This window comes from Cimex lectularius, unplaced genomic scaffold, assembly GCF_000648675.2.
Source record: "Cimex lectularius strain Harlan isolate CLEC.00 unplaced genomic scaffold, Clec_2.1 scaffold349, whole genome shotgun sequence".
In the NCBI taxonomy this organism is placed as follows: domain Eukaryota; kingdom Metazoa; phylum Arthropoda; class Insecta; order Hemiptera; family Cimicidae; genus Cimex; species Cimex lectularius.
In genome coordinates, this window is record NW_019392869.1 from 130,586 (window position 1) to 148,145 (window position 17,560).

At 33.9% G+C, this 17,560-nt stretch overlaps 2 protein-coding genes across 3 annotated transcripts; one reads left to right on the plus strand and one right to left on the minus strand.

Annotated features, from left to right (window-relative positions):
- Positions 1 to 11,539: 11,539 nt before the first annotated feature.
- On the plus strand, positions 11,540 to 13,025 carry LOC106668109 (pyruvate dehydrogenase E1 component subunit beta, mitochondrial). The gene has a single exon (XM_014396563.2). The coding sequence runs from the start codon at positions 11,871 to 11,873 to the stop codon at positions 12,921 to 12,923; it is 1,053 nt and encodes a 350-aa protein (XP_014252049.1). The 5' UTR covers positions 11,540 to 11,870; the 3' UTR covers positions 12,924 to 13,025.
- Positions 13,026 to 13,132: 107 nt separating this feature from the next.
- On the minus strand, positions 13,133 to 17,145 carry LOC106668110 (RING finger protein 212B-like). Of its 2 annotated transcripts, none has more exons than XM_014396564.2 (12): positions 16,847 to 17,145; positions 15,176 to 15,234; positions 14,988 to 15,110; positions 14,818 to 14,927; positions 14,576 to 14,654; positions 14,471 to 14,508; positions 14,334 to 14,378; positions 14,230 to 14,274; positions 14,112 to 14,168; positions 13,958 to 14,038; positions 13,772 to 13,876; positions 13,133 to 13,486 (listed from the first exon to the last, which is right to left on the minus strand). In XM_014396564.2, exons 1-12 carry the CDS (start codon positions 16,956 to 16,958, stop codon positions 13,471 to 13,473), a joined length of 870 nt encoding a protein of 289 aa, XP_014252050.1. In that variant the 5' UTR covers positions 16,959 to 17,145; the 3' UTR covers positions 13,133 to 13,470. The 2 variants fall into 2 exon arrangements, with proteins under 2 accessions (XP_014252050.1, XP_014252051.1); XM_014396565.2 differs by lacking the exon at positions 16,847 to 17,145 and adding an exon at positions 15,312 to 16,514.
- Between the last annotated feature and the right edge of the window lie 415 nt (positions 17,146 to 17,560).

Below are 17,560 nucleotides of genomic sequence, written 5' to 3' on the forward strand. Positions count from 1 at the left end.
CTAACTGGCATACCCCCAACAGGAAAATTAATCAAACTCGTAAAAACAATGAGAAATTAATAGGAAACCTGGTAATAAAGTACAAATATAAATATAAAACAGTATTTCCTAAGTGTCAAATCCAACATGATTCACTTAGAATCATCATTCTTACTCTTATTTTCTAAACATACTGCACCTTTTCTGACTAATAAAGCTATATAATACAGATAAAATTACAATCAACGTTGATAGTATTATTATATAAAAATGGCTCTGATTCTTGATTAAACTTTAATGTAAGTGAATAGTGACAAATGGTTATCACACATGATCAGCATGCACCTTTTTTGGTTTGTCATCAGCTTAACTGCTAAATTTAATTTAATATAAATTGCACTTTTATGCTTGTTAATAAAATGTATTATCAAATATGTATAATAAGACACAAAACCGACTCCAATAAGAGATGAAATAAATGATTTTGGAAACTATTTGAACAGATCCGTCATTATTTCCGGGCTGAATCGACTTAAGATTGTGTAGAATTCCTAATGGATAGAATTCCTTTTTGAAGTTTACAACTCAAACTTAACCAACTTCCAACTTTCAAACTAGACGGACTTAAGCCGGGATGCTAGTTAGCAGAACACCGAACGCTTTCTAGCGGCAATCGTTCATATACCCAAGGGAAGAAAAGTCCGGATAGAAAGCGCTAGTCACATCTCACTGTCTCTAACTAGTGATCGATATCTCATTAAAAAGACACCCTTTCGCAAAAATTGCTCTTCTGCAATAGTGGCACTAATAATAATAATTAATAATAAAGTGTTCATTTAAATATTTAAATAAATACAAAGTTACAGTTTCAAAATTCTATTCAGGAACAGTATACATGTACAGAGTCTATCCGTATAAATTGGCCTGTAGGCTCATATACATAAAAACACACATGTACATATATAACAAGTGATGAGATCTAATAGTGGCACTATAGATATTGGTACTAATAACAAGATTAAGTTGCATTTTTTAACATTAAAATATCAAAGAAACTATCAGGGTTCTTCAGGCGGTTTTCCACCCTGACTTGAATCAAACATGTCTGGATGACTGATCTTCCAATATTTTCATATTACGCGGCAAAACGTTACAAATGAAACACTAGCTAATAATAATAGATAATGGACTTACATTGAAATAAATTTGTTAAAGAGGGGAAAACGTTCACGTTTCGTGATTTTCACAAGATAATAAAAACATGCAGCAGTTTTTCTGGAGAAATTTTATGAAGATTTTTTTTTTCAATACACGCTAGCGTATTGTAGCTAATAAAAGTTCAGCGCATACACAAACAATATCTTTGTGGTCAGGTCTGAGCAATGATGAAGAGGACAAAACGCGTCAAGTTGACCAAACCAACCAGCAAGAATAGGCGAAAATGGGGGGGGCGTCGGTGCCGCAACGGTTTAGGCTTGACACGGCGCTCATCACTGTAAGGTAAAGGTCCCGTGTTCGAATCCGCGGCCCTACATTCGAACCCGACATACTTACAATTGGGCTTTTTTTTAAACACCAGAACCCTGAGGGTTGATATGACTTCTGCTGTTGCGAACCCTCGTTAAAAAAATAATAATAATAGTAATAATAAATGAAAAAATAGGCGATAATGATCAAGATAAATAGCATTTACTTAAGATAATTAAACAAACGTTTTCAATGTTTTAGAAGAATTTATTTGCAAGAATAGATCACTTCAGTATTACAACTGTGACAAGTAAAATACTTGACAGGAGTTTATTTATTATTTATTTTTTATTTTATTTTTTTATTTTATTTATTTTTTTTGTATCCCCGGTTTTAGGAGGGCTTAACGTCCAACTTAATATCCAATTTTTTTAGAAGTCCGCGAACGAGGGGTCAAACCACTTTTCATAGTATTTCTAAAAAACCATGGTCTTCGCCGGAATTCGAACCCAGGACCGCTAAGCGTGGCAAACACGAATCGGACTCCTAACCATACGGTCATCCATAGGAATTTAAGCAATAAACCATTCATGAATGAAGCACATTCTAATGCACCTCTATCACCAAGAACCAGACGAAAATTGTAGGATAAAAAGCCCAAACGATGTCCCTAATTGACATTTTATAGTGTTAAATTACAAAGCCATTAAGTAATTAAATAGTTTTTAATAGTAATTAAATAGCGAGAAGCCGGAACGCGTCCGAGAGACCAAAATGTTCGGGAAAGACATAACTACAGGCCATTACCCCGGAAACTAAGAGGAAAATCTCACAGCAAAAGGAATTCCATGAGTTTCTTTTCAAATCCGAACTATTTATTACGATATATTTGTAAAGAAACGTGTTGTAAAAGCAGTAGAAATAGTTGTATAATATGAAAAGCGAATTAAACGGTCCGTAAAACCCCCACCATGATCGCATTTTTTATACGGGACAATTGACATTCCCGCGGGACGTCGACACCGTGAAATCATTACAGAACGGCCGAAGGATAAAGAATTGGGTGTCCAACTTTGTAACGTAAACTACCGGAACATTTATTGACTCATCGACGAGGCAATTCTCTCGATGGCGTGAGTCACCGGTGAATAGTTAAGTTAGGAAAAGTTATAATGGAAACTGGATTCAACAAAAACTTTCCCCTGTTTTCGCTTAGTTCGTGCAAATTGTTATGCCGTTGTTATTGAAATGCATTGTGCCATTTAAATTATGAAAGCTTTACACAACCCCCAGAAAACTCGACAAAAGGTAACTATTTAAAAATTCCAATGGGATAATTGTGAGCAGTCAACGCCGCAGCTGTACCAATTTGAAAGGAATGAAGTTTCGAATTGTTTCTCGATCATTCACATCCTTCGAAAGCGGTCAGAAACCTTTGTCAATATTCTAGGGGTGAAAGATGACAAACATGTTTACAGATCATGTATTTCGTACAGCTCGTTCACGGACGATTTATGGAGGCCGTTTTCTCCGGTGATGAGTCAGTCGATTTTTGCAGCCCTCCACCGAATGATTTGGGTTTAATGACTTGTTTTTCCAGAGAGTTGACCCGTGTTTCACAAGCCGTTTACCCGGTACCTCGGCAATAGATCTTACAAAGGCCAGACACCCCGATTTACTTCGAGTAGGCGAGGTTTTGTAGGCGTGTCTTTGACTGTTCACAGACGGCCATGGAATCACAATGAAATTAAGCGATTTCGCATCAAAGATAAAGAGAAAAGCACAGCAAAGGTCGATGGCTTAATACAAAAATGGAAACTTAAGAAAAAAAATCAAGTACAACGGGTGTCTTCATGTTGACAACATTCAAGACGGAGGCATGATAAATGAGGATCGTACGTATACAAAGAACGAAGTGCCAAACATAAAAATATTTTAATCTTTTTAAAAAAAGATAGTTCTTACTCACATTTAGTTCTACTGGAGACAATAATGAGGCCAGTATAATGTTTATAAGACATTAATAAAAACGTTTTGTATCTCTTTGATTGTACAATTTATGTAATTCATTATTTAATATGGTTCTATTATAAGCGAGTTTCATAGTTCTTAATATTTAATTTAGCAAGAACAAATTTTGGGGTTAGGTTTAATTTCAAACATTTGTAATCGAATCAGATTGATTTGTTGATTTTATGAAAGTTTTAATTTATAAAAAAGTTTTAAGATTACTTGTTTACTGGCGGATTTTAAGAAGTTGAGGTAATGGTATTAATTGCGTTATAATCCATTACTGTTTTCACTAGCAAATTAGTAGAAACAATAAATGGTAGAATGAGCGTGTTGTTCTATCTGTTTAAAAAGGTTAAACAACACACTCACTCCTCCATCATTTATCTTTTCTATTAAAATATTTTGGTTGAATAGAAAAAAATTGCTTTTTTCCCTAGGTTGCTCGTTTCCGATCACTTTCGTCCTATCTTTACCGATTAATACAAATGGGCGATGACAAATCGAGCCGATCAAAAAGAAGTGTCAGGCAAAGGCAATGGTCATGTAAATAGAGCCGGTGGTTAAATAACCCGGCTGAGACTAAGGATGAGACAACGACGTCAAACATCCATGTTCTACGTTTTACCTTTTATATATTTATTATTAAAGCAATGTAATACTTAATTTGATGAAGTTGTGAGGAGCGGTCAAGGATGTGATAGTTTAGATAAACACCTTTTTCATTTTTTCCCGATGTTTCGACCTTTAGGCGGGTCGTCTTCAAGGCCTGGGTAAATTACAAAACATATGATGCTTGGAAAAAATACAATTTAAGATGTAAATATAAATTTTGAACCAAGTATTTCATACTCACATAAAGTGTGGTGCTATTGTTGAGGTGTCACGATATATAGAAGTCTGCAGTAATGTACATCAAACGGTTTTTAAAAAAAAAACCCTCTGTTTTTTTGTCGAACTGAGAAGTTGGACAACTTTGAAAAAATTCTTTTGAAATCAAATAACAAATTATCTAAATCTGTCCTTTTTTAGAAACCCTATATGTATATATTTTATGTATATAGTAGGGAACACTACAGGATTTAAAAGAATGCCTCAAATTAAGTAATTATTTACACGTACCAATTTCATATTGGAAATGAATAAAGATAGTTGTTTAAAATTTTTAGGCTTAAAACTGTCCATAATAAATAACCTAATTTTAAGAGATATATAGAAAACCCACAATTGTAGGCACTATGATACAAGCAGATTTTTCTCACCCATGGACCCAAAAACCTGCTGGATTCATTTGGCTCATAGAGCGTATGTTGAAACTCCCATGAAAACCTGCTAATTATAAAAAGAATTACAAACCTTAACTAAAAACAACGGATATCAAGAGATATTTATCGATGGGTTGCTAGGAAAAGAATATTTAAAAAATTAACTTTAAAAGAATCAACAATTGGATACGGCCACCCCAACCAAAAATAAACCATTAGGTTTTCGTTCGTTTCGCCATACATTGGTGAACTATCAAAAAAAGAAGGTAAACTTCTTTGACGAGAAGGTTTTAGAGAAGCTTTTAGAAATACGTATTCACTTAGAAACATCCTCTCAAAACCTAAACAAAGATTGGCAACTTATCAAAAAGCGGGGATTACCAAATTAAATGTAATGACTGCGATTTTAAATACACAGGACAAAGCGGCAGAAAAATGAGAGTTAAAGAACACTTGCCTATATCGAATAAATTTTATGAATTTAAAGACCTTCTAAATGAAATGAAACACAATTTAAATTTAAATACAACAGTTTTGTTTATTGTTATTCTTTTTTAATCTAAGGAAACGAAAAAGTTAGTGTCACAAGCGGGATTCGAACCCACGTTCTTCAGCCCAATAAGCCGGTGCTCTAACCACTTGAGCTTTCGTGACGGTTATAGCTGACGTATAACGGTCGTGGGTTCGAATCTTAACAATAACTTTTTCATTTCGACCTAGATCTATATAAAAAGAATAATTAAATGTTGGGCTTCCTTTTTGTTTTTAAAGCGATAGCTAATAACATGAGATTATTTTAAACAATTTGAAACAGATAATTTAATCGGTCAGGTCTAACTCCAAATTGGATAATAAAGATAGGATGCATAGTCAAAAAAGCTATTCGATTTTTTCGTCTGGCCGTTTATTGATCGTTGCACTGAACATATCAATAGCTACGATAATACACAATATTTTTATTAATGTAACGGTTGAATGAACTTTGGAATGGCGAATTGTTAAAGTGGTATGAATCATTTGTAAACTGACGAAATTGACTTTTCAGCCTACGTCGACCAACCAGTCACAGGTGTGTAGGACGTAGCCTGACATCAAAGAAAAAGCAATGTCGCAGGGGTTTCACAACTGCACGGATACTAGGTTAATTTTAAAATATGCGATGCCTCAATTAAATTTAGAAATATTTAAATCGCTTAATGTCTTTTTGGCGAATCGCGTTTGTTTTGGATATGGCTGTATAAAAGTAGACGTTTCTAACGTACGAGAATCTTCTAAGCATCTGCAAAATGTAATGCAAATTGAAAAGTTTTATTCATTATTCCATGAACTTAGGAAGTATGTGAAGTCTTGGGAAGACGGAGTTTATGACCGCTTGTCAGTTGTTGCTCTGCCTGCCAATTATAGAGCAAAACCATTAGAATTTTTGTTACCTTCAATGTGCTTCTGTACATTTATCATTGATCTATTATTGAACTACTAACTAGACCCAATTAGCAAAACCATTTCATAGAAAACCCTGTCTTATTTTAACAAGCTCTAAAACCCACAAATCCTCCCATTCCTTATGGTATGGATAAATGAGCATGATTGAAAGCAAAAGGCAGAGTATTTATGCGACCTTCCGTTTGTTTTTCTTCAAAAACGTACACAGAGTACCACTCCGTACACAGTCGTGGTTTTATTTTAAACACTTGAACATCCCGAGTGACGTGTGTGTGTTCAACGGGAAACTCCAAATGTGCTTTTGTCTTATTCCCCCTTATTCAGTCTTGAAAGGGGAGAAGGGTGTTTGTTCTTACCCAATCGTCTTCTTTAAACATTTCCCTACAGGATAGAAATCCTTTCTTTAAGTATACGTCTCAATTACAAGCAACAGACGAATTAAAAGCACAAATTAAATATCAAATTTCTACGACATATTTCTTTAAACACATCGATACTTATTCAAAAAACAAAATTTAAACTAACAATCAATGAAACTTGATAACATAAACATTAACCATCCCTAAAAATGAATTAACAAAAAATACTAAAACCGTTGGAAAGCTTCTTTAATTATTGTAATCAAAGCAATGAGTTTAGTCGTTGATAACTTCAGTTTTCTAATCAGTCAAACAGGATGGTTAAATCACTGAACGACGTCGTCTTATCGTTACTAACTTCCCTTGTTATATTTATGTGGAACTAGTGGAAATGAATCAGGGTTAAGGGAGCAAATCTATAAACGGGGAAGAGGTCACTTGATAAAATGAAACATTTATTTGATGTTAAGTTCAGTTTTACAGATCATTTTAGTTAATGTAATGGACGCTCCAGATGAAAATATTATTTTGGTTGTTTATGTAAAAATTTAAATATGAAATGAACGACTAATTACGCTTCATCAATCGGGTTTTTGATTTGCGCCTAAGCAGAAACCACTTTCAAAAAAAATAACGCAAGGGAGGCTGACAATACCACAAAAGCTTTTGTACTTAGCAACGCTGCGAAGCAAAAAGAGCCACAGAAGCAACATCTGCTCCGTCCTCAGAAATGCTTTCAGTTGGAGCTAACTGTGCAAAATAAATTATCGTTAAAGATAAAATTTAAGGCCGATTTTGAATCTAAAATTTATTCATTAGAGGGAAGCACGAGCTTTATGAATAATTAATACAATTACAACCCTAAATATTTATAGGTGTTTAATCAACACAAACTCGTTAAAAGTTTTATGTCCAATAAATTTTATTTCAAATTGAGAAGACATGTGACTACAAACGTATGAATCGTTAAACTGCAAGAATTTTTTACTGTTTTAAGTTGTAAATGTGCAAAATTAGTTTCATTTCCTGGATTTTTATTAGCCCATTACTCTATCAAACAAATTGCCTAAGGGTTTTTGTTCGGCTTATCCTATACAACTAAAAAACAGCCTTTCAACAAAAGATTTTAAATACATTATAAACTGAACCGACGAATAAAATTATCGTTAAAATTAAACTTTACGACATACTCAAGGCAAATTGGATGTATGTACTGTCAAGATTGTGGGTCTGTAAAATTTTCAAAAAAAATATATATATTTAAAAAGATAGAAAATCTCGGGATGCCTCGATGTCACATGTCTCTATGAAACAACTCTTACAAACAATATAACAGTAAAACTGATAGCAATAATCAATTCCCCGCCCCGTGTACTACAATATACACTCCAATCTATCTGCATAAATATTTTAAATTATATATGGGTTTCAGTAGGAAGTCTGTTACATTTCCACTGGAGATGTGCAGGTGAGTAAAGCGACGACAGGCGGACCAGAAATACCGTCTACAATTTCGATTCATTTTTGTTTTCGATTCATCTCATGTTGTCAAATCTATATTTGGTCTGTCTTACACGTTCCGGCTTTTGGGCTATTATGATTCTCTTTATAGTCGGTTTTTTTTTGTTTTTTTTTTCACTATTCGTCATTAACACTAAGCAAAATCAATGAAAAATGTAAAATACGTCTGACTGATGGAAAAGTTCAGAAACGACCAAACAAATTCAGGAGGAAATTTCATAAATTGGCAAATGTAACAATACCAAGTAATTCCAACTTAATAAATTGTCGGTTGCTTTATTATCAGGGACATTTAAGAAATTAAAAAACCTTAAGCAAGAATTTGTAGCCTGTTCAGAAATCACATTTTAATGTAAATTTTGTTTATTTGGCATATTCGTAGAAGTGATCTCACAAACTGCAGAAGTACAATACATGGAACAAATACCCTTCAGATAATTACATACAGGAACATTTTGGTCCGCCTACCCTGGCTTTTTTTGGGGCGTGTTCCTTCTCACCATCATCAGTGGTGGGTCGCCGGGTTACTTTTATACGTTTCTCGTGAAACGTGAAAAGATTGAGTAGGCGTTATCTTTATCTGTTGATGTCTTTGAAGCTATTTTTTTTATTCCAGTCGGTCGTTAAATGTTTTGATCTTGTAAGTTGTAAATGTGCGTGAGTTGTTGATTTGTGATTTCATGAGTTTGTACGTGTTGTGTTTGTGATATTTTGTGTTTCAAGTATGTCAATTTTTCGTCCTTTTTGTTAGGCAAGTATGTAAGTAGTAATTTTAAGTGTCATAGAAATAATTGAGGTGAAGTATGTCGATTCACTCTTTGTAAAGAACAGTTCTACGTACAAACTGTTTTTAGCAGCACTAACTGCACGAAATCCGGATTGCTGCTATAAAAAAACTTAAAATAATAATAAAAATAAATGAATTAAAAAAAAGTTTGAGTATAACTATCCCTTACACAAGGCGAAAAAAAATTAATTGTTATAGAAATAATTGAGGTGGGGAGAGCACATCGATTCACTTTTTGTGAAGAATGGTTCTACCCACAAACTGTTTTTACAGCACTAAATGCTCTAAATCAGGATTGCTGCTTTAAAAATAAAACATAAAAAAAAAATATTTAAAAACTAAATAAAAAACTGAGTAGAACCGTAGAGCCATCTTTACACAAAGGGAAAAAATTTAATTGTAATAAAAATAATTGAGGTGGGGTGAGTATATTGATTCACTGTTTGTAAAGAATGGTTCTACTAATTACCCAAAAACAGTATTGCTGTTTTTTTTGTTTTTTTAATATGTATATATATGTTATCGACTCACCCCACCTCAATTCTTTCTATTGTTGTTAGTTTTCTGTTTACCTTTGTGTATTTTTTCCCACGGTATTACTCACACTGTTTTTTTTATAAAATTAAATTATATTATATTTAAAAAAACAGTGTGAGTAATACCGTGGGAAAAAATACACAAAGTAAACAAAAAAATAACAACAATACAAAGAATTGAGGTGGGGTGAGTATGTCGATACACTTTTTATAATGTGAGGTTCTACTCACAAACTGTTTTTATTAGATGTTAAATGTTAATTTGCATTAAATACTAGAAATCCGGATTGATGTTTTAAAAAAATTATGAGTACAACCATCCTTTACAAAAGTGGGTAAAACTTTAAGTCTGTATTGTTGAAGGTTTGTTGTGGTTTTGTGTGCCTAACTAAAAACCAACGTATTTGATACTTTTTGGAAAAGATAGTTGTACTGACAGAACTTTTGAGCGGAACTAACTTTTCCAAAAAGCGAATTGCCATACTGGCCCCACTGCAAATTTGCGCGTCTGATAGTCCCAAATGATCGCAAATGAGCTACTGGAACCCTGCCAACGCCAAGAGGAAATCTCATAAAAAATTATAATTAAAACAAAAACAATGGACGAAAACAAAGATGTACCTGTGTAAGTTAACCCGTTTAATAAACCGTCAAAACCCTTTATTATCCTGGCACGTGTTAGGCCGGGAGACCGCTACGCGTTTTCCACCGATTATTACAATACTGTTATTTCAAAAAAAAAAATGTCGGTTGGCAGTGACGTTCAATTTAGGTTCAGCCCGCCAAAGCAGAAGGCTCGACGGGATTTTGCATCTGATGAAGCGTGCGAAGACTTGAAGATCGTCTCGACCGGCCCAGAGTTCGATCCACATTCCCCTCATTTTCCCTTACTATTACAGTTTTAAGTCTGACTTTTTTGTAAATTAAATTTTACCAGAAAGAACCGAGACTTAACAAAAAAACTAAGCCAGATGAGAATCGGCCTTTCCAGTAGTGCTTATCTCATATCAATTTTTAAATCAAAGGAAACCTTTTAAAAAATGAATGTGCTTATAAGTATAGTTATTTTTTTTGTCTAATCAGTACAGAGTCGGACGAGAATAGTTAAAATTGTCAAAACCAAAAGAGTTGGTCGATCAGGGGACGAAACAGATGGGTTTGTTTTGGACGTGAGGGTTGGAGGAGGATGCTACAAGTGTGGATGCTGATCGATACTCTTCCAGCCACGCCTTCCATTACAAATGATCACCCTACGAAGTTAAAACAGAGTTAAATTAAAAATTCGCCTTTGATCTTGGGCTTTAGTTGTGTATGTTCAGGTGCGCTTGTGCGCAACTGCATCTGCACATAATTGGCACGAGCATTACTACTGTTTTAATTACGTTAGGAACATAATATATCATACATGTTTCTACGTGCATATGTAAGACCTACCAGAAGCGAATTCCAGTCAATTTTTTTGTAAGGGAAAGAAAAGAAAATCCAGCAGTTTTCTACAATTTATGCCAAATAAGTTTCTTAATTATAAGATGATACTTTTACGCTGAAATTTAAACCCAACCTATAAATAATTTTAATAAAATATATCTTTAATGAAATCATTTTAACAGGTAAAAATAAAGATTTAATTGTACAATACGTAGGCAAAGGAAAATTATAAAGAAAAAAAATTCTATTGTAATATAAACCACTAAAATGATACAGAACTGAATTACTACGGAAACTTACTTGCTTGAGTTCCTGGTGCTGTCTGAGAATCCGATGTTGGTGCTCGTTGAAGTCATTTTCGAGTTTGATTTTATATTTTAAAAGAAAAACGGTTTTTGAAAATCTCACGAGTTTCGTTGATGGGGATTCGCCGGCGGTCAGAGACGGTTTCACAGACAAACTGAGCTGGTTAACCCAAAAGCGCGTGAGCCTCACGGCCCGGGAAAATCCGAGGCAGCCCATTGGTCCGACGACCCCACCGACAAACCCACCAGCACCTCCTAAATTGATACAGCACAAATTTCATCTCGAGGATTTTTATTTTCGAACCTCGTCTGTACGATTAAAAAACTCGACGGTCGTCATTATACGCAATAAATAACTTTTAAGTTTTATTATTTATAATTTTGGCTCATTCTATAAAAACAAATATTCTAATATTTCCATTTAAATTCGACAAAAGAAAGAAAATAGAAAAAAGATTGTGTTTTCAAGCAATTTAATTGAATCGGGCTGTTTAAAATCGTGCAGGTCCTGCAATCTATGATATTTGGCATCACAATCTTCAGCTATGAGGTAGAACTCTTGATAAGTTTGATAGGCTACACTTGTGATTGTGAGTCCAATTTTATATACGTTATTTATAAGATCTAGAGTAAGTGATTGGCCGTTGAAGAAGTTTTTTTTGTATAAGACTGCCAGCTGATTTTCTGTTGAAAGGAATTTTTATTGTTTTCCTAGACGAGGTTTTATTGAATGACTTAGCTTACGGTAGAGGACAAACTAGAAATCGAAGATGCTGCCTAGGAGGGGTCTCGGTTTTTTGAGGTGTTTCTCGACGGGTAAGGTCAATTATGGAAAGACCATGACTGTGAGGGACGCTCTAAATTCGGCTATTGACGAGGAGATGGAGCGAGACCCGAGGGTGCTGCTCATTGGCGAGGAGGTCGCCCTGTACGACGGTGCTTACAAGGTATCCAGGGGTCTATGGAAGAAGTACGGCGACGAGAGGGTGAAGGACACGCCTATCACGGAGATGGGCTTCGCAGGCATCTGCGTTGGCGCTGCGATGGCAGGACTCAAGCCAATCTGTGAATTCATGTCGTTCAACTTTTCGATGCAAGGCATCGACCATGTCATCAACTCAGCTGCCAAGACTTTCTACATGTCTGCCGGGATGATCAACGTACCAATAGTGTTCAGAGGGCCCAATGGCGCGGCAGCCGGGGTAGCGGCCCAACATTCTCAATGCTTCGCCGCTTGGTACTCCCATTGCCCAGGTCTCAAAGTGGTCATCCCGTACAGTGCAGAAGATGCAAGAGGACTCTTGAAGACATCGATCCGCGACCCAGACCCAGTAATATTTTTAGAGAATGAGATATTATACGGCACACAGTTCCCTGTCTCTGACGAAGCTCTCTCAAAGGATTTTCTAATACCATTTGGTAAAGCTAAAATCGAAAGACAAGGCAAGGACATTACGCTTGTGACTTTTTCGAAAGCCGTTGATACTTGCTTGGACGCGGCCAAAGAGTTGTCTGGACAGGGCTTCGAGTGTGAAGTCATCAATCTGAGGAGCATAAGGCCACTCGATGAAGAGATGATTTTCAACTCAATCAAAAAGACAAACCATTTGATCACTGTTGAACAAGGATGGCCTCAAAGTGGTGTAGGTGCGGAAATATGCTCAAGAGTTATGGAGAACGAGGTATTTTTTCACTTAGATGCACCAGTCATCCGTGTGACAGGAGTAGACATTCCGATGCCTTACACTAATAGCCTTGAGCAGTTGTCAGTACCGCAACCTCAAAATATCGTAGAAGCGGTTAAAAAGATGCTGAGTAAATAACTGTATCAAATGCTATTAGAAAATTGATTGTTGGGTTATATTTATATGTTTACATTTGTTAAATTTAAATACCTGTTAAAAATATACTGTTGATTAAACGTTTCAAATTTTATTTTGTAACACAGCTGGGTAACGGGGTAAGAAAATGTGATTAAATTGTTTAAATTACAAATTCAGCTTGGCAAGAATTAATTCTTAACATTTTTAAAGAAACTTAATTAAAAGCTTTTCGCTGTTTGATTGTAGACAAATAATGCAGGCTTATAGCATAAAATTTAAAGAAATATAAATTATTTTACTTGGCCCCTTATTAATACTAAGCAAATCTAATTAAACTTTCCTTTTGACAGTTGTTAAAAAAATATGTAAACTTTTTCAACTAATTTATTGTTCTTTAAATAATGAGAAATAATAAAGTAACACAAATAATAATTATTTTTTAAACTGTAACACCAAAAAGGCTATATTTTTGAGCAGAAAGAACCAGTCAAATAATTTCTTCCTTCGATTGTTTTTTTGATCTCAAAAAAAATGCAGGGGTTAAGTCCTAGAAATAGCTCGTACTGAAAAATAAAAAACCTTTTTTAACTCAGTGTTTATAAAGACAATATTGCTTTGTGGCTACACATTACTGAGAAAACCTTGATATAGCTAATGTGGACATTTGCAAGTTGATGAAACTAATATCACAAGACATATACTTCTTTACGGAAAGTATACACAAGTTTCAAAAGCTTTTTCAATTGTATTTATGTAAGAGCAATTGAAACCCTTGCCAATGTCTTAATAAACAGAGTAGCAATTGATCAGGAAATAACTTATTTATGTTGATATGTAAGAACACTCACTTGAGGTTGGTAATTCTCGATGTGAGTGAATTCTTCATTTTTCGCAAATTAGAAGTCCGAATTTGAGTAACTGTTGAACCTCGCTTTTTCTGTGATGAAATATAACTAAAAGATAAATTTAAACTATAGGGCATATTTGTTTTTGGAATGTTCAACATGAGGTACAAACACAGTATATAAACATACCTATCACTTTTTGGTGATCTGTCGGACATGACAAAAATCTGACTTCCACTATACTGCTGTTGAGGGGTGTTAACTGAAGACCTAAATTTTTTTTCTCCCATTTAATTATTCATTGGTAATGTTTATATTTGTAATTAAGGAGGTGTACACATACATTTCACTGTGATTTGATGATGAATTTGATTGTAAACTTCTTGGAATTGTCACTTTCCTAAGTTCAAATATCAAACTCTGATACTTTGGAAGAAAAAGTTAGAATTTTAAAATAATACCTTTGTGAAGAATGAAAAGGTGAACGTGCATTTAGAGTCATCGTACTAAAAATTAAAATTTGATTCAATTATGTCAAAAAAAGCATAAATAAATTAAAGCATACTTGCTAGTGTTTGAAGGAGCCGGGGTCATGAAAACACTTGAATTTCTAAAAATCATTGAGCAAGCATTTAGAAATTTACATGGACTCGCTAACACAGATATGTTAGCTAGCTATTTAAGTACAGTTTGTTGACTTACAGTTCTCGAAATTGTGAATTCATAAATGCATAAGGTGACTGAAAGGGATTAATTAATAAGTAAGTGGTTATAATTACAAATATATTTTATAATAATAGACCAAACTTTTGCTTCTGATCCTAATAAAGAACTCTTTTGTGACAGTGGTGTTTTTGGTGCCCGGGATGTTAACTTTAAAATGTCCCTAAAAAATTAAATAATACAAAGCAATTGATATATTTTACTTCGAGACAATGCAGGCCACAACTATAATACAACATTGCAATAATTTAAAATTTTAGCAGTCATGATTTTTACATTGATTTGTAATTGTTTATAAAGGAAAATTGAAAAATATATTTTAATACCTCTTCATCCCTTCTACCTGAGTTGATAACAGCTTCATTTTATTGTTTAAAGCATCTACCTCTTTGTTTTTCTCTTCCAATTTTTGAGTAAAAAACATGCATTTTTTCTCCTAATCGCACCAAAGTTTAAATAATGACTAACCAATTATTATCAGCAAATTATAACTGACCAAATGGGGAACATATTGTTCCATGAATATTTTACAGTGACTATTTTGTATTAATAGGATTCTGATGACCCTTCTTGCTTCTTGAACGACATTGTTGAAAAAGATTTTCATATGGTCCGGCATCTAGGAAATTTAATTAAAAACAGTACATAAAAATAAACTGTTTTATTTGTTTATTTTTTACTTACATCATTTGACAGAAGAATTACTTTGCACTCTGTTTGGCATACTTTGCATCTGTCAGAATCTATTAGAATAATGGACTTGTTAAATTAAAATATATTTCAACAAATCATTAATAAACAAGAGTTATTAAAATCAAACCTGCTGCCAATATTAATAATTAACGATAATTTGTTGAAATTGAACACTAATTTGAGTTTTAAAGTTAGTTGCCAGTTAATATTCTTTAAATTGCTAGCCAAGTAAAATTATTCAATAAATTTAGCCCTTAAGTTTTTAAATAAATTGAACTTTTAAATTGAAATTAAACAAAACCAAATGTCAGTATAATTAACTATAAAACTTAAATCGCCGTGATCCAGCGCAATGATTAAAAGAATGTGGCAGGGTCGGTGGGCTGGATCAGCAGATGAGCTTGCACTTATCAAGAGCACTGTCCATAGGAGGATATGACTCATAGAAGGGTCAACCTTGACATGAATAGGCCATGCGAGCTTATCACACTGACACTTACACTTACTTTATGGTCAAAGCCGTGTAATGTCCAGCCTGCAGAGAAAAGTTGCTCAACCTAATTTAATGGTGCAATTCCTTGCCTTCATATATATAGTGCATAGGAATCCCACTTAAATGATAATGGTGCTTGAGCACAGCAGCAAGTCTCTGTTCCCCTGTTACGGTACTTCTAGTTTACTGTGTATAGTACAAGTTGTGTGTCCTCTAGTGTGTGTAGAGAGTGAATGTATTTATTGGCATGAATGTGTAGTGTAAGAGTGTGCCTTTATAATAGGTGAAAAGGGTGATAGAAGAATATTGAGTACTCCACTACTCTAGCTGTGTGAATGGTATGTAAATAAGGAAGAATATAGTCAAGAGTAAGAATGTTAGTGTGTATGGATTTAGGAATTATTGTGTTGGGGGCTGAAAAGACCTATCTGTTGATAGCTCTTGGAGCCCAACCTCAGTAGCTGGACGGATAAGGCTGAAGTCTGACGCCAGACTGCCAACACCCAAAGTGGGTGATTCTCAAGGCCTGCCAGTATTTTATTGTAAAACTTAAATGTAACACTTATTTATTGAATTAGATGAACCTGCATCTAATATTGTGTTTTGAGAATGCCTGGAGTTTTTTAAATATATTTTTCCCCTAAACTTTTATGCTTAATATATATTTTAAGATAAAATTAAACATATATTTAATGCAAACTAGGCGATAAAGGTGCGATAATGCCCTGGAGCCAACTGAATACAATTATGTAAACAAATTACTGTAAATTAAAATTTATACGCAATAAAAATTAATACATATAAAAAATTGCTACCACCTGTTTTTAGTTCAAACAAAAGGAAGAGTATTTGTTTTCTTTTATACAAATGTTCAATTATGTTGTGAAACAAGTAAATTGTGCTTCTTTAATTGAATTACTTGTGACAATTACATTTAATGATTCCCAATGAATATTTTTTTAAGAGTTTATATGGACCCTCAGGATTTTTGAAAGAAAGCCCATTGTATGTCGAGTTCGAATGCAAGGCCACTGGATTCACGCCGTTACCATGATGAGTACTATATCAATGCCTGAACCATTCTGGCCACCGACACCCCCTGAATTTTATGTGTACTCTTAAAGTACCCAAAATTAAAACAAAATAGAATAAGCAATAGAAAAACATACTTGAGTTGACACAGCTGCTGCAAAAAGAGTGACCGCAATTTGAAAGGAAAAATTTAATACTTTTTGTCGGTTCAGGTTGAACATAGCATACGTTGCAATGAAAGAAATCCATTTACTAAACAGTTCTTTTAATTTGGATACACTTTAAATTAAATGATTATTATTCAAATATACAAAAGTTGTGCATTAACAAATTTATCTTAACAAACCCCTGCTATGCCTTCCACATCTACAGTCTTGCCAACTGATTCTTCACTGGAGAAGTGATCACCACTGAAATTATTGAACTTAATGAAATAATTTTTTAGATAAATTAACCTTAAAATGTATTAATTTACAATTTAAAAAAAGACAATTTTTGTGATTTATAAAAAGAAAGGTAAGGCAGACCGAAATTATTAAAACCAACCAAGATAGAGAGAAAAAAATATAACATAAAGTCACTTGCGAATTTCACATATTTAATTGCTAATAACCCAATGAAGAACCTCAGATCCGTTTTTCATAAAAGTAATAAAAATAAAAATGATTTCATAAATATAAATACCTAGGATAAACACAGCATTGATTACAGAACATACACATGTAAACTCAACCGCAGGTACGCTATTATCATAAATCAAATCCAATGTCAATGACACATAAAGCATATAATACAACAATCATTACACTATTCATCAAACAATTCTACATAGTCTAAATCTCCAATCCCTA

Bases quoted from the DNA above. Each gene is read 5' to 3' on its own strand.
- LOC106668109 (XM_014396563.2), top strand. From the start codon at position 11,871: ATGCTGCCTAGGAGGGGTCTCGGTTTTTTGAGGTGTTTCTCGACGGGT.
- LOC106668110 (XM_014396564.2), bottom strand. From the start codon at position 16,958: ATGGATTTCTTTCATTGCAACGTATGCTATGTTCAACCTGAACCGACA. The intron at 15,235-16,846 runs GTATGTTTTTCT...TTATTCTAATAG, and splicing joins CAGCAGCTGTGTCAACTCAA to ATTCTGACAGATGCAAAGTA. The intron at 14,928-14,987 runs GTCAGTTATAAT...TGGTGCGATTAG, and splicing joins AACAATATGTTCCCCATTTG to GAGAAAAAATGCATGTTTTT.